General features: G+C 44.7%; 1 protein-coding gene across 4 annotated transcripts in view; it reads left to right on the plus strand.

Annotated features, from left to right (window-relative positions):
- Positions 1–16,478, plus strand: part of sgce (sarcoglycan, epsilon) — a 106,401-nt gene that overhangs the window by 24,053 nt on the left and 65,870 nt on the right. For all 4 annotated transcript variants that reach the window (XM_070881070.1, XM_070881071.1, XM_070881073.1 and 1 more), the window contains 2 exons: positions 2,473–2,598; positions 11,299–11,456. In XM_070881070.1, the coding sequence (XP_070737171.1) occupies positions 2,473–2,598; positions 11,299–11,456 (284 nt within the window). The remainder of the gene's footprint in view (positions 1–2,472; positions 2,599–11,298; positions 11,457–16,478) is intronic.

Raw genomic sequence — 16,478 nt, forward strand, 5'->3', positions numbered from 1 at the left:
AACAAAATCTGACCTAACACTAGATAATCTACATAATCTACTAAATTCAATTCAATTTTGTTATTAGTTCACTGATTTACTGTGATTTAAAATGTATTTCAGTCCTTGTAGTTCTAAATATTATCATTAAAAAGAGAATGTTATATTTGCAATTTAGTCACCTACATGATCAAGCCGAGTGGCCTCTTTATTAAACATTAAGATAATTCATAAACTTGGTAGTTCTGCAGAATAAAATTCATGACTGTATAACAAATAGAAAGACCAGAACCTCTATTTTAAAGAACAATTCTACAGAATGAGTGTGGCACTATTCTGCCTGAAAAGATCTTTTTTTAAATACAGTCTCGAAATCAGTGAGTGATGTACAACACTAGACTAGACTAGACTAGATTCTCAAATTAAAACTGGTAGGACTTGTCTATTGCCAACCCCATTTAAACTGAAAATATCACAAGCTGTTCGCTTCTATCTCTCGGCTCCTGCAACAAGTGAAAGGTGAGAGTTCTTGGCTCTGAGCAATATTGGTCTAGCTGTTTGCTTTCTAAACCAACACATTCCTGTAATGCTAATTTTTATAAAGTTGGATGGTTAAATAGAACGACCGTCAGTGTGAATGGTGGTTTACAGTAATTCAAATGCATATTCACTCCATGCTGCTATGCTATGTCTAGAAATGAATTATAAATAGCTAAATCATTTTTCCCAGTACAGAACTTGAGTTTTCTATTCCTTCATAATAATTTACTTCATTATATTCACTTGATTAGCAGATTAGCTGTAAATTATATTCACCAGCAACCATTGAAGCATTTTGTTTTGCTCATTTCTATTTGAGCATTTTCTGCATGAGATGATCATGTATAGTAATGGAACAATTTTTGATATTACACACAACATTCTTGTTGTCCAGTATACTCTAGCAATTACCAAACTCTCACCGCTTTACAATGCTTAAACCTCACCTTCATAGAAGTCCCTCCAGATTGCTGGACAAAATGCCTAAACATCAACCTCAAGCAAGAACTAACTCTACATTACCCTGATAAACTACCTAATACCCAACCTCCGAACTCCCTCTGCACTACCCTGATAATACAGGTAGAACGTCCGAAATCCGGAGTTCTAAAAAACGGAATTCTCTGAAAACCGGACATTGTGCAGATTGCAAGAGCCGTTGTTCAGAATCCGGAAATATTTCCCGAAAACCGGACTTTTAAGCTGTACATACCTTTTTCCAAGCAGGACTCCAAAAAATACGTAGCGCGGCCCGGCCTCGCGGTTTCCGGATTCGGGAAGTCGGATGTAATACTCCGAAATCCGGAAATACACAAAAGTCGGCCCAAGAGTTTCCGGATTCGGGAAGTTGGATTGGCTCCGAAATCTGGAAATACTTGAAAATTGGCCACGAAGTTTCTGGATTTGAGAGGTAGGTTTTTCTTCTCTGAAATCCAGAAATGCTCGAAACTCGGCCCAAGGGTTTCCGGATTCGGTACATCGGATTTCTTTCTCCGAAATCCGGAAAAACCTGAAAATCAGAATGGCTTTGGTCCCGAGGTTTTCGGTTTCGGGACGTTCTACCTGCACCCAACCTCAGAACTCCCTCTGCATTACCCTGATGAGGTACCTAATGCCCAATCTCAGAACTCCCTCTACATTACCCTATAATGTGCCTAATCCTGAACCTCACAATCCCCTCTGTATTATCTCAAAACATCCAACCTCACAATAGAGGTCCTGCTGCTCCCTAAAGCTGTGTCTGAACTCTAATGTTAGAAGTCACCCTATTGGACTTTGTACAAGTTGTGCCAAATTTTAAACCTGTTTCAGCTGGGACTTTAACGCTATATAAATGTAGTTCACTTCGCACCTCATGGCCATTATTCCCATCTTTCTAGGCAATCCCTTTTTCAGTCCCAGAGAGGAAGAGAATAATGTCTTCATCCACTATGTCATCAAGGCACTGCCGAAAAAAATAGTATGCTCTTCCTAATTACTGCTCCTTCTGCAAACCAAAAGAAACACCTTCATAACAATAGACAAAATGATCCATAAAATTACAAAAGATTTGCTTCAGAGCAATTAAGGCTCTATTAGCAAAAATATTGATGTAAACCAGTGTCCTTGAAACATTTATTGATGGAATAATGTTTAATTAAAACTATTTTCTTTTTAATTTCTTATTATAAACAACAAATCATAAGGTTACATTTGAAATCTGTATAATTAAAATACTGAATGCTAATTTTTAAATGGCTCTTCTACTATTTCAATTGACCTCCTTTAGTGATCAAATACTTAACACAGGATAGATAGAGACAAATATATGGAGTTTCTCTACATTCATTAGATGGTGCAGTTTGATACTTTGATCAGTATAATCTGTTCTAAATGAGTGTAAAACCCTTTGATTATATAACTTGAATCTTAGCTTTTGATTTTAATTAATTTTTTTACCCATTTTCCCTTTAGTGTATTTCATTTTTTCACGAGTACATTCAGATCGGAATGTTTATCCATCTTCTGGAGTCCTTTTTGTCCACGTTTTGGAGAGAGAGTACTTTAAAGGGGAATTCCCTCCCTACTCAATGAAACTTGGTAAGTGATGCTGTGCTAATCCAGCTCAGTTACCCTGTGCTTACAGTCGACTTGTTTAAACACTGTTTTCACATTATTTTTTGTTTGCTTGATACAGTGTTGATTCTGAACATGTTTTTCTACCACTGTTGCAAATTAATTTTGCAAGTACAGGTGCAGCGTCCAAAATCCGGAGTTCTGGAATGTTCCGGAATCTAGACTCTGGGACGATTCGTGGCAGGGTCGTCCGGAATCCGTAAAATGTTCCGTAATCCAGACCGGGCGACCCTGCCCGACCTCGAAGCCTCACCGCTATTCTACCTTGGGGCCTCGCCTCGCCACCGCTTGCCTCGCCGCCCTTACCTCGGGGCCTCCTTACCGGCTCGCGCGAACTCCTCCTCGGCGGGGCCCCGCCCGACGACGACATCCTTGGCGGGGCCTGCTCGCGCGAACTCCTCCTCGGCGGGGCCTGCCTGCGTGAACTCCTCCTCAGGGCCTGCCCGCGCGAACACCTCCTCGGCGGGGCCTGCCCGCACGAACATGACATCATTGGCGGGGCACGCTGGCCCGACAGCCTCCTCAGCGGGCCCCCGCCCGACGCAAACACCTCTTCGACGTGCCCTGGACAGCCCGAACAGCTCCTCGGCAGGTACCCCTCCCCCCCTTTCTGACATTCTGAAATCTGGAAATACCTGAACCTGGGCTCGGGTGTTTCTGTATTCGTGATGTCAGAAAGACATTCCAAAATCCGGAAAAACACGAAAACCGGCTCGGTCTCGGTCCCGAGGTTGCCGGATTCGGGACGCTCAACCTGCACTTTGCTACAGAATATTTCTAGTGGGGGTACTAAAGTAGTTTTTAGTTGTGCAAATAGAGTATCAAGCTTTTGTAGATGCTAACCTTGAGGCAGGAATCTACATTTTTTGTGACCGCTAAATTTTGTTTGTATTGTACGTTGGTATACAAATTATTTTTAGATTTCTTTTTCTCTTTCTATAATGTAAAATTCATAGCTCAATGAAATGGACTGAGTTGAGAATGATTAAAATTATGCACTTAGTAAATTTGTAAAAGTCTATTACAAATGTTCTGTATAATGTGTGGGATTAAATCATAAGGGCTTTAGCCTTATGTTTTCAAAATAAAATGTTCTACAAATGTTGGATTAAGGGTTTCAGTTTCAGCAAAGTAAATGCAGGAGCCCATTCTCAGCATTTCCACTGGTAGAGCATTTCACAATTCACAGTGGGGCCCACTGAGTTTGGCACTCAACGGCAAAAGGAAAAAAGGAGGGCGACGTACACAAGTTGTTCTCCCTAAACAGGAATTGTAAAAATAGATAATGTAAAAGTCAGCAAAATGTGCTGGCCGAAGAAGATCTAACAAAGAGATGAAAATATATTTTAAAAATGGGATATAAAACATTTAGAAATTTCTTGACCAATGTTGTCACACATTAAATTTAGCAAAATCGAAATGATAAATTAAAATTCTTGGCACCGTTTTCACACTGTTCCCATGTCATGATTTTGCTAGACCTACATGATATATTAAGAAAGTCAAGGGTTATGGGGAGCAGGCGGGGAAGTGGAGTTGAGCCCATGATCAGATCAGGCATGATATTGAATGGCGGAGCAGGCTCGAGGGGCCAAATGACCTACTCCTGCTCCTATTTCATACGTTCTTATGATACATAGTGATGCCTAATTAAATGCCTATGTACCATTTACTTATTATTACTTTTAATGGGTGATGCTGTGGCAGATAATGCCATAATAGATGGGGGCCAAAATTGCTCCTTCCCTTGAGGCCTGTTACCACCGCAAATCGGCGGCCACGCTGTGGAGTGAAGTGGCCGCCGACTTTTCGTGGAATGGCCGCTGATAGCCCAATTGCCCTTCCGAGGTTTCCCAGTAGTGCCCCGATCTCCCCCCCTATCACTTCGTTGCTGCCAATTCGTGTTAAATGCGTAATCACCGTGCGCACCGCCAATCTACCACCTCGACAGCAAAATTCTGCTCTGAAAATCTTTGGCCTGCTCGGCAGTGCCAAAATAAGCTTTTCCCCAGTGGTCCAGTGAGGCTGTGACCTTCTGCAGTGGTGGTGCGGCTCACCTTATAGGGGACGACCTATTCCGCTATGTTTTTTGTTGCCGGCAGCCTGACCATTATTCTCCCAGTTTCGGCTGGGCTGCCAACAGGCAGCTTGGCACCCCCTCTTGGGTGCCAGGCCAGTGCCCAGCCGAAACCCTCCCTGGTGGACCGAAATTTTAAAATCGCGAAGGCTCTCCCCTTTAAATGAAAGTGATGACGTCATCGCGTCGGTCGCTCCGCACCCCCCCCTCCCCCCCCCAACATCCGCCCCTCAGGTGTTGCCACCGCCGTGTATCTGCCCCTCTAGTGTACTCAGCGCCCCCATTAAGAGTGAGTTCCGGATCCAAGTAAAAAAAAAACGACGAGTGTAATTTTGCTCAAGGTGACCTCAGTCACCGCGGAGGTGAAAACTCACAAAACAGGGTGGGAGCGCCCCATTTCGGGCGGGTGGCAATTTCGGCCTATAATGTCTGCTCATCCATACTTCCTCCAAACACCATTAAATGGTACTGCTGCTGTTGTCAGTACAAACACCTTGGGCTAGATTTTCGGCTTTTAGTGATTTCGACCATTTTCGGGCGATAACCATGGCAAAATTTTTTTTTTACCGCTGGGTTACTGTTGCCACCAGAGCGTGCAAATTTCAGCAAAAGGTGAATATAGTTAACGATAGCGATAACTCCCATGTTGCATAACAGAATTTGTGCGAAGGGGCCAAAATTTGTGATGCAAAAAAAGAAATTGGACCTTCTGCGCCTGCGCAAATTTATTTTTTGCAATTTTTTTTTCTTCTTCCCACGCTTCTGCTCAGCTGTCAATCGGGCAGGGAGCACCCGCTCATGCGCAGTACACCCAGGACCGAATCAGCCATTTTTAGATTTGATTTATGATGGAAGGAGATGGTAGCCGATAGAGAGCCAGAAAGTTCAGCAGTGAGGTAAACGAGGCCCTTGTCAGCGCTGTTGAAAGGAGATGGGCAGAATTAAACAGGAGGGGTGCAGGAAAAATTTGGGCCTGCATAGCTGAGGAGGTCTCCTATGTCAACGCCATCCGAAGGACCCACACACAGTGCCGCAAGAGTTTAATGACCATTGCAGGGTCGTTAGAGTAAGTAATATTTTTATTGATGCACTTCTTCATTACTTAAATTATAAATCTGACACACTATTTGTTCTCATGCTGTTGGTATAGGTAGGCTGAGTGTTGCACCATATTTGCCATGAATGATCTTTACACATTATTAAGATTGCTTTCTGAGATGTTTCTGTACTTCGATGTCTTCCCCATGAATCACGTGCAACTTCCAGGGCCATTAAACAGAGGACTGTATTAAATGCACACAGTATGGTATAAGTGCTTTGATGGCTATCTGTGTGTGCCACAAGAGCCAATGGGCCCTCTGATAACTATTCCCATTGTCATCTTTGCAGGGAAAGATGTTCCACAACCGCTGGGAGCAGCAGTGGACATGCGGCAGTCCACCCCGAAGCATACTTCTGACAGACATCGAGGAGAGAGTGGTCGGTCTGATCGGTGCCTCAGGGAGGGCAACTGCCCATGAGGGTGCTGACCACCCGTTTGATACTGAGGGTAAGTCCTGCACACTCCCCGGGCTGGGTTGGGGCAATGTGATGCAATGTCTGCCCCAACCCTAGTCCACAATGTGATGTAGACTACATATAATGGAGTAGCTTCAAATGAGCCTGTGCTATGTGACCTTACTCATGTCACCCTGCCCCCTCCCCTGCTGCTAACCACTCTGTTGTTTTCTATTTCCAGATGGGGAGTCGCGTGCACCAAATTCTTCAATGGAAGCCTCCACCTCATGCCATCATGTAGAGGAGGAGGAGGAGGACGAGAATGAGGAAATTGAAGGAGAGGAGCAACGGAGCAGCCTACTCCATGGGGGGTGGTGGGGGGGCCGATGCACTCGACACGTCTTTTTTCGTCCCGATGACATCTCATCCGAGGATGAAATATTCCCGGGCTTTCAGCCATCCGAGGCCCCGGGTACAAGTGGTGTGCAGCAACGCACTCCCGGGGTTGAATCCCGTTTGCCGTCTCTGCGGAGGGTGAGTCGGCAAAGCCGGTCTGTTGACAGACGGGCAGAGGCACACCTGGACATGGTGGGAGTGTCCAGGGAGAGCATCCAGCTCACCCGAAAGCTCCTAGAGGTAGTTGGTAGGATTCCCGCAAGCATCGCGGCACTATCCGCGAACATGACGGAGGTCGGGTCACAGATTGTCCGTGCGAGCCGCGAAGCCACCGAGGCTGTCGATGCCCTCGCGCAATTGATGGTCTCGATCTTTGACACGACAGTCCCCAGTGTCACACCCAGACCCACATCACCTGTGAGTGGCGAGGTCGAGCAAGAGACTCTCCACTCAGAATCGGGCCTTCCATACCCCGAGCCGCTCCAGTGGATCTACATATGGCGTCTCCATTGTCTCTCCCCCCAATACAACAGGACTCTGCCCGCTGTGCTGCACAAACTCCTAGTGCCACCTTGGGTAGGGAGGGGGTTTAGGGGGAGAGCCAGAGGTAAAAGATGTTCGGTGCAGGGGTGGTTGTTCTGTTGTTTTGTTATTTTATAAAAGTTTTAAAAGTTTACAAATTCTTTTCAAGTTCAAATTTTATTTAAGTTTCAAAATTATGTTTGACAAGTTTACAATGTTTAATAATTTATTTTGTTCACAACCATTCCTGTGTAGTGTCTCATTTGCAGAATAAGAGTGGGAATAGTCAACATGGTGGATAGAGTGGCCAGGAAACGGTCAAACGGCCGTTCACTCTTCAAGCAAAGCTTTGAATTATGACGTAAGGCTTTTGCAGTGGCGAAAGCTCCACGAGGCTTCCCATGTGTGGGGGGGGGTGGTGGGGAGTGGGGAGGAGTGTGGTGGTGGTGGAATGGGTTCCTTGCCAGGTTCCTCGTCTTCGTCCTTGTCCTCCTCCTCCCTTCCTAAGGTGGTCCTGCAATCCCCATTGGCAAATCCTGGCCCCTCATGATGGCTAAGTTGTGTAACATGCAGCACACCACAATGAACTCAGAGACTTGGTGAGAGGAGTATTGCAGGCAGTCTCCAGAGTGGTCCAGGCATCGAAAGCGCTGCTTGAGCGCTCCAATCTGTTCGATGATGTTGTGTGACTACATGGGTCTCATTACATCGTGGCCCCCCCGACCTGTGAGAGAACAGCTCCACAGATTGGCTACAAAGGAGCTGGAGCGACATGCCACTACAGCTTCCAGCGCGAGTTGCTCCAAGTTTGCGATGGCTTCGAGGTGGGCGACTGGGTGACGTCATTAGGACCCAGGTTGCTGTTTGGAGCGTGGACAGAAGTATCGGCTGGGTCCTGATAAAGCAGGGGAGCAGGAAGGTCGAGGAGGAGGAGCGTTGAATGATCGTGGCTGAGATTTGGTGGGAGATCGTGGCGGAGGTTCGGCGAATGTTTGGTGCAGAGGTGTGGTGGGAAATCATGGCGGAGGTGCGGTGAGTGTTTTGTGGCGGAGAAGCGGTGAGAGATCGTGGCGGAGGTGCGGCAAATGAGGGTCTGGGGCCCAGAAGAGCCAGGGGCAGCATGGACCAGCCCACACTGCGATATGTGTGCGCTCTTGGTCCGTGCAGCAGAACAGTCGTCCTGGTTAACCCTTGCCACTGGATAAAGGCCTAGCTCTGTCAAGCCCGTGTGGTGGCTAATGTGCAATGGTCACCACACATCAAAAAAAATCCACGCACAGGCATCTTCCACCCTTTCAACTGGAGTATAGAACTGGAATATCGGGTCCTTCATTGAAACATCTGTGAACTCGTGGAAGCAAGTCATCTTCAAGGGACCACCTATGATGATGATTATAGCGATGTTCGGCTTCTGTCTGAGGGTTCCAGAGTGGGGTCATGAGCCAGGTGGCGAGGCCGTAACCCATGTCCCTCAGCATGCAGCTCTGGCCTTGTGGTTGACGCTCGAACAGACATGAGACAGTGCTCTCACGCAAGATGAAAGCATCATGGATGCTTCCTGGATATTGGGCATTTACTGCCATGATGCGCTGACTATGGTCGCAGACGATCTGTACGTTCATGGAGTGGAATCCCTTTCGGTTTCGGTAAATCTCTGGATTGACTAAAGATGCTTGCAGGGTGATGTGCGTACAGTTAATGGCAGCTTGAACCTTGGGGAAACCATCAATTCGTCCAAAACCTACAGCCCTCTCATTCTGTGCCTCTTTGGTCATTGGGAAGTTTATCAAGTCCATCCTGCGTGCGTACAGTGCTGTAGTCACCTGGCGAGTGCTGCAACGTGTAGCGCGCTGCGAGATGGAGCATATGTCCTCTGCTGATGCTTGAAAGGAGCTGGAGGCATAGACGGGCAGTGCAGTCCTGTTGTCGCTGGTAGGCTGTAGGTCTGCCTTTATGAGCTGGCATATCTCTGTGATCACCTCTTTTCAGAAGTGCAACCTTCTAATGCTCACTGCTTCAGAGAGCTGCAAGTCTGAACGATGTTCCCGCTAAAGTTGTGGGGGGCAAGGCCTCCTCCCCGTACATCTGTGGCTTCTTCGATTACATTGAAAATGCTCATCAATAAGCCTTCTTGCAGCTCGACGCTGTATAACTGCAGCAGCCAGGAATAATGGCTGACTTAATATAGCCCCCATTTTTTAAAATGTCCTTAAATATCCTTTAAAACGAACTATAAACTCACCTTAAACTTCGCTGTGTAAAACGCAGCCGCCTTCTCCCAATCCTTTTATGCACTGAACTTCCGCTCCGTTTTCAAGATGGCACGGCTGCTTCCTGGGTTCGACTGGTTTTGTTGGCGTGTTCCTGGGCGGACAGTAAATCGGGCGATATCACCGAATGTTCTGCCTGGGCACTAACGCAGCATTGCACGCAGATTGACATCATCCAAATGGTGAAAACATCGGGCGGGTGCTAAGTTTTAGCACCGCTGGCAAAACCACTACTGAAATTTCTGCCCAGGTGCAAAATGTTGTGCGACTTGTTTAGCATCAAAAAAAGTAATTTTTGCGATTCGCAAACCTGGCGAAAATCTAGCCGGTCTTGTTATGTTTCCTAACTGCGAGCTCCAAGTACAAGGTATTTTTCATTCTTGCTTTGATTTATAATTAATTGGATGCTGATATTTTGTAGTTTAGGTTAATGTTGCATCTATCTAAAAATGTATTTTCCCCGCTGCTATGATGATTTAAAAAAAATGAATGTCCGTGCCACTATACAACTACTGGCTTCTACTCCACATTTAAAAATTGTTAGTATATAAAATTTCACTTTTTTTTTTTCCTGGCCAGTGAACTGTAACCACGTCAATTTTGAGTTCATCGCTAAGCAGTGGGATGTTATGTTATATTCCTTTTATTTATTTCAAATGACCATTTTTTTTTAAGGTTGATCACTGCTGTGGAACTGGGCTAGAAATAGGTTGAAGTTCTGGTGTGGCTAGTTTTGGATTTGTGCCTCATTGAGGAAAGAAATGAACAAAGGTTATGGCATCTTCCAACAGGAGGGAGGGAAGATTAGAGAACAGACTAGTGCTTTCAAGCAGCTGATATAGGCAACATTAGCAGCGTAGTACCATGTTATATTCTGTTGATGATTCATATCCCTTACATTGTCAGGCTAACTAATAACTCTGATGTTAGAATTATATTCAATAAAAACCTACTGAGCTGCTTAGTGTAGTATTAGACCATACAGGCCAAGAATATCCCAAGTTAGATCTGCAGTGTATGCTAAGTTTGTGGATAACAGCTGGGACAGCAATTGGGGTGCTGCAGTTGCCTCAGTATACTTGGGCAAGGGAAGTAAAAACATCACCATTAGCATCTGCTAGAAGATGGGCGGATGGGTTGGGCTATAATGTCTCCACTGTTGAATAGTCTGCTAAAACTGGCTGTCACAGCTCAGACTTGAAAAATAGCCAGTTGAGTGAGCATGAATCAGCACTTTCAAGAGAAAGATTGAAAATAAATCAACAGAAAATTAAAACAACAAAGAAAAATACTTTTTTTTAGTGGTTATTCTCTTTTTTTTTTAAGTTAAATGAAAGCTTTTTTTAAATTGCTCATTTTTAACCTCTCCGAGGTATTGACTCCTTCCACCAAAGTGTCCATTCTTGTGTGAACCTTGACAGTGAATGTTGCCACACTATTTGACACTGGGGATATCATACCTGACCGTGTTCCTGTTTTTACCCAATATCCACAGGCAGATTTCCAACAGAAGTTCTGGAAAGCAATCAGCAGCACGGACTCTGGTGATGTTTTCCTCCCTTCCGCCTAGCACTGAACCCATTTGTAGTTTCCTTCGCACTATCTTGACCAAAATCAGCAAACTTGGGACAGACCAATCCTGGGGCCTTCCTGGTCTATGAAACTCAGCTACACACTGAACCATCAGGGGAGCTCACTTACAGTGTGATTATCCACTATAGATGACTGATTATAATTACTCATTACACCAATAATCATCATCTTTGGTGAACCTAAATGGAACACTCACTTAATTCACAAAACAGTATAGGGTTAAAAAGCACAGAAATTCAAATAACTAAAAAAAAATCTGCACTTGTCTTTGAAATATTTTTCTAACCCGTGTTGCAAATTTTGGTTTAGCTGATGTCAGGAATGATCCTATTACATTCAAGACGAATCTAAAAGGATACCCAGACAGACCTGGCTGGCTGCGGTATATACAAAGAACTCCATACAGCGACGGAGTGCTTTATGGGTCACCAACCATTGAGAATGCTGAAAAAACAACAATAATTGAGGTACCATAGTAACCTGATGCGTAATGCATTATTGTACTAGATTTTTATAGATTGTGGACAAAATACAGAATAATTTCTGACAAAGTATGAACAGTTTATTCTCCTTTCAGGCACTGTTACTTTAATTATCGAATGCATGTAATTTACCTTGTACTTGGATGCAATCTAGTAATCTATAAATATTGCTGAACCTTTTTTGAAAATTAGCAGTTACAGTAACTCTATTCAAGTTTAAGGAAAATATAAAACTGTACTGCAATCTTTTCTGTGGCTTGGAATTTCTTCGGAGCTGCTTCCACTCCACCGCTGTAACTTCCTGCATAAATGGGGTTTCCACCTCTCTTCCAGTGAAGTTATTGCAGCAGAAGCAGCTCCAAGGAAATTTCCGGCCTATACAATAAATATAAATGTTTCACTTATTGCGTCTCTTGACGCTTTACATACTGTGAAGTGATGTGACTTTTTATGGAGGCAAATGTGGCAACCATTTTGTACACCGCAGGATCGCACCAACAGCAATGTCCAGTTCATGTTGTTGGTATTGGTTAAAGGATAAATGTTAGCGAGAACACACCGAAAACTTCCTGCTCCTCTTTAAATAGTGCCATGGGATCTTTTACATCATAGCTCATCCAAAGGGTGACATCTGTAACAATGCAGCTACCCTCAGTGCTACACTGCAGTGACGGCCTATATTATATGTTGCTAAGCTGAGAGTGCGCTTGAACTTCAATCTCATGATTGAGGGGAGGGTGCTGCCAAACAAATAATGACATTTGAATCAAATTGTTATCCCATCTTCTTAGACTCTGGTCACAGCTAAGAATAATCACTGGAAGCTATGCTTATTTCTCCTAAACTCGTACTTACCTGATCATCATCAGTAATGTATTGCATACTGTCTCTTCCTACATACAGAGTCACGTGAGCTAAATTCTTTTTCTCTTGTTTCTGGTCTTCACTTGCTCTCTTGCTATTAACACCAAACCTGAAGTGTACATTAAGTGAGCCCAGACCCCACCTTCTGTTTGAGTTCCTTTAGCCCTTTCCTCAGTCTAGCTCTGTTTAGGCCTTGCTGTTGCTCTTTTCTCTGCTGCTTTGTCTGTGGAGCGGTAAGTTACACTGCTGGCTAGAACAACAGTGCCACTTACTTTGAAGAGTTTTGGTGAAGGGATTACACTGAATTTTCACACAGAAATAGACTGACCTGTAAAGTTCCTAAATGGAAAATTGGAGATGGTTAAATGGCAGAAGTGATAATAGCATGAGACATTAGTAGAAGGCATAATAAGAGAAATCAAAGAAATAGCAACAACTTGTATTTATATAGTACCTTTTTAATGTGGTAAAACATCCCAAGGCACTTCACAGGAGCATTATAAAACAAAATTTGACATCGAGCCACATAAAGAACTATTAGGACAAATGACCAAAAGCTTGGACAAAGAGAGAGGTTTTAATGAGCGTCTTAAAGCAGGAAAGAGAGGTAGAGAGACTGAGAAGTTTAGGGAGTTGGCAGCTAAGGCACAGCCACAAATAGTTGAGCGATTAAAAGCGGGGTTGCTCAAGAGGACAGAATTAGAGGAGCACAGACAATGTTCCCCCTAATCTTTTTGGCCCTGCGCAGCCCTTTTAAGAGGCTGCATGAACCATTCAAAATACATTGCATGCACAGTTTTTATATTGAAAAGCTGGCTGTGTGGGTTTCCTGGAGCGCAGTGTGGCCGCACAGCTTACAGGGAACATTGAGTGGAGATATCTTGGAGGGTTGTAGGGCTGGAGGAGATTAGAGATAGGGAGGGATGAGGCCATGGAGGGTTGGAAAACCAGGATGAGAATTTAAAAATTGATGCGTTGCTTCACCAGGAGCCAATGTAGATCAGCGAGCACAGGGTTGATGGGTGAAAGAGACTTGGTGTGAGTTAGGACACGGGAAGCAGAGTGTTGGATGACCTCAAGTTTACAGAGGGTAGAACATGGAAGGCTGACCAGGAGTGCATTGGAATAGTCCAGTCTAGAGGTAACAAAGGCATGGATGAGGGCTTCAGCAGCGAATGAGCTGAGGCAAGGGCGGAGATGGTTGATGTTTCGGAGATGAAAAGAGATGGTCTTAGTTATGCTGCGGATATGTGGTCAAAAGCTCATTTCAGGGTCAAATATAACAAAGGCATAGATGAGGGTTTCGGTAGCCGATGAGCTGAGGCAGGGCTGAGTCAAGCGATGTTCTAAAATTGGAAATAGGCGATCTTAGTGATGACGTTAATATAGAATCATAGAAATTTACGACACAGAATGGGTCAACTGGCCTCCTTGTGTCAGTGCCGGTTGAAAAAGAGCTATCCAGCCTACTCCCACTTTCCAGCTCTTGGTCCGTAGCCTTGTAGGTTACAGATCTTCAAATGCATACCCAAGTACTTTTTAAATGTGATGAATGTTTCTGCCTCTACCACCCTTTCAGGCAGTGAGTTGCAGACCCCCAGCACCCTCTGGGTGAAAAAGGTTCTCCTCACCTCCCCTCTAATCCTTCCACCAATTACATTAAATCTATGCCCCCTGCTTATTGACTTCTCTGCTAGGACAAATAGGTCCTTCCTATCCTCGGCCCCTCATAATTTTATACACCTAAATCAAGTCTCTCCTCAGCCTGCTCTGTTCCAAAGAAAACAAACACAGCCTATCCAATCTTTCCTCATAGCTAAAATTCTCTAGTCCTGGCAGCATCCTCATAAATCTCCTCTGTACCCTTTCTAGTGTAATCACATCTTTCCTGTAATGTGGTGACCAGAACTGTACACAGTACTCTAGAGCTGTGGCCTAACTAGTGTTTTATACAGTTCAAGCATGTGGTCAGAAGCTCAACTCAGGTCAAATATGACACCAAGGTTGCGAACCGTCTGGTTCAGCTTCAGACAGTTGCCAGGAAGAGGGATGGAGTCGGTGACTAGGGAACAGAGTTTGTAGCGGGGACTGAAGACAATGGCTTTGGTCTTCTCAATATTTAGTTGGAGGAAATTTCTACTCATCCAGAACTGGATGTCGAACAAGCAGTCTGACAATTTAGAGACAGTGGAGAGATTGAGAGAGGTGGTGGTGAAGTAGAGCTGGGTGTCGTCAGTGAACATGTGGAAACTGACACTGTGCTTTTTAATGATGTTGCCGAGGGCAGCATGTCGATAGATGAAAGAAAGACTTGCATTTATATAGCGCCTTTCATGACCACCGGACATCTCAAAGCGGTTTACAGCTAATGAAGTACTTTTGGAATGTAATCACTGTTGTAATGTGAGAAAGATGAGAAAAAATAGATCTTTGGGGAACACCGGAGATAACGGTGCGGGAGCAGGAAGAGAAGCAGTTGCAGATAATTCTCTGGATAGGTAAGAATAGATAGATAAAAGACAGATACGAAGCATAAAAGAGTGTGTGAATGAGAGGTGATCTTATCGAAACGTGTAAGATTATGAGGGGGCTTGACAAGGTGGATGCAGAGAGGATGTTTCCACTGATAGGGGAAATTAGAACTAGGGGGCATAATCTTAGAATTAAGGAGCCGGCCATTTAAAACTGAGATGAGGAGGAATTTCTTTTCTGAGGGTTGTAAATCTGTGGAATTTGCTGCCTCAGAGAGCTGTGGAAGCTGGGACATGGAATAAATTTAAGACAGAGATAGGCAGTTTCTTAACAGATAAGGGAATAAGGGGTTATGGGAAGCAGGCAGGGAAGTGGACCTGAGTCCATGATTGGATCAGCTATGATGGTATTAAATGGCGGAGCAGGATCAAGGGGCCGTTTGGCCTACTACTCCTCCTATTTCTTATGTTCTTATGTAATAGCTGGAAGAATGAGCGATAGGCAGGCGAAAGGGAAGCATGAAAAAATAGTAAAACACAAAAGGCTCCAGTGACTCAAGAACTTGGTAGAAGAAAAAAAAGCAGGTCGTCAGCAAGGGAGTAGACCAGCCCACAGTGTCCCGACCCTAAGCGCCAACCCTCCTCATCTCCCATTCCCAAAAATGGTGGCACACCCATTCTACATTGGCAGCACTTCATGCCAGAGTTAAAGTCAGAAATTATTAAAGTCAGTATCAAGGCCAGAGGGCTGCAATGTGCCTAATAGAAAAATGAAGTGCTGTTCCTTGAGCTTGCTTTATTGGAATAGTTTAGAGGGCCAAAGACAGAAGTGGGATGGGGAATTGAGGGGCACAAGACAGGGAGCTTGGGGTCGCACTTGCGGACAGAATAGATGTGTTTAGCAAAGCAGTTAGCTAACCTATATTTAATCTCCCTAGTATAGAGGAGATTGCACCGTGCGCAGCAGATACAGTATCGAAGGTTGGAGGAAATGCATGAAAATGGCTGTCTCAGCTGGAAGGAGTGTTTAATGCCCTGAACTGCAGTGTGGGAGGAGATAACTGGGCAGGTGTCGCATCCTCCAGTGCTTGCATAGAAAGGTGCCAGGGGGAGGAGAACTGGTGGGATGGTGGGAGGGGTGATGAAAGAGTTAACCAGGGTGTCACAGAGGGAATGGTCCCTTTAGAAAAGTAAAGAGGAAGGAAAGATGTGTTTTGTAGTGAGATCATGCTGGAGGTGGCAGAAATGATGGAAGATGATCTGTCAAATACAGAAGCTGGTGGGGTAGAAGGCGAGAACAAGGGTGACCCTTTCATGATTCTCTTGGAGGGGGTGGGGACGTAGGAAGAGAGGGCAGATGTACGAGAAATCTGTTGGATTGACATGACCGAGGATGCTACCTACTTCGGGTAGAGAGCAATAGCTGCGGGAAAACGAGAACATTTCAGAAGCTCTGGTATGGTGGGTGGTATCATCAGAGCAGTTACAACCGAGGGAAACGGAGTGGAAAGAAGTATAATCCAGTTGTGGGATTTGGTGGGCTTCTAATAGATATCCGTGCAAAGTAAATTCCCAGGGATAAAGAAGTTTAGGAGGGCAAAGGAAGAGTCAGAGGTGGACCATGTAAAGGTAAGGGAGGGGATGGAAATTTGAAGCAAAGTTAATTAAATTC

Source organism: Pristiophorus japonicus, chromosome 5 (genome assembly GCF_044704955.1).
Source record: "Pristiophorus japonicus isolate sPriJap1 chromosome 5, sPriJap1.hap1, whole genome shotgun sequence".
Classification (NCBI taxonomy): Eukaryota; Metazoa; Chordata; class Chondrichthyes; family Pristiophoridae; genus Pristiophorus; species Pristiophorus japonicus.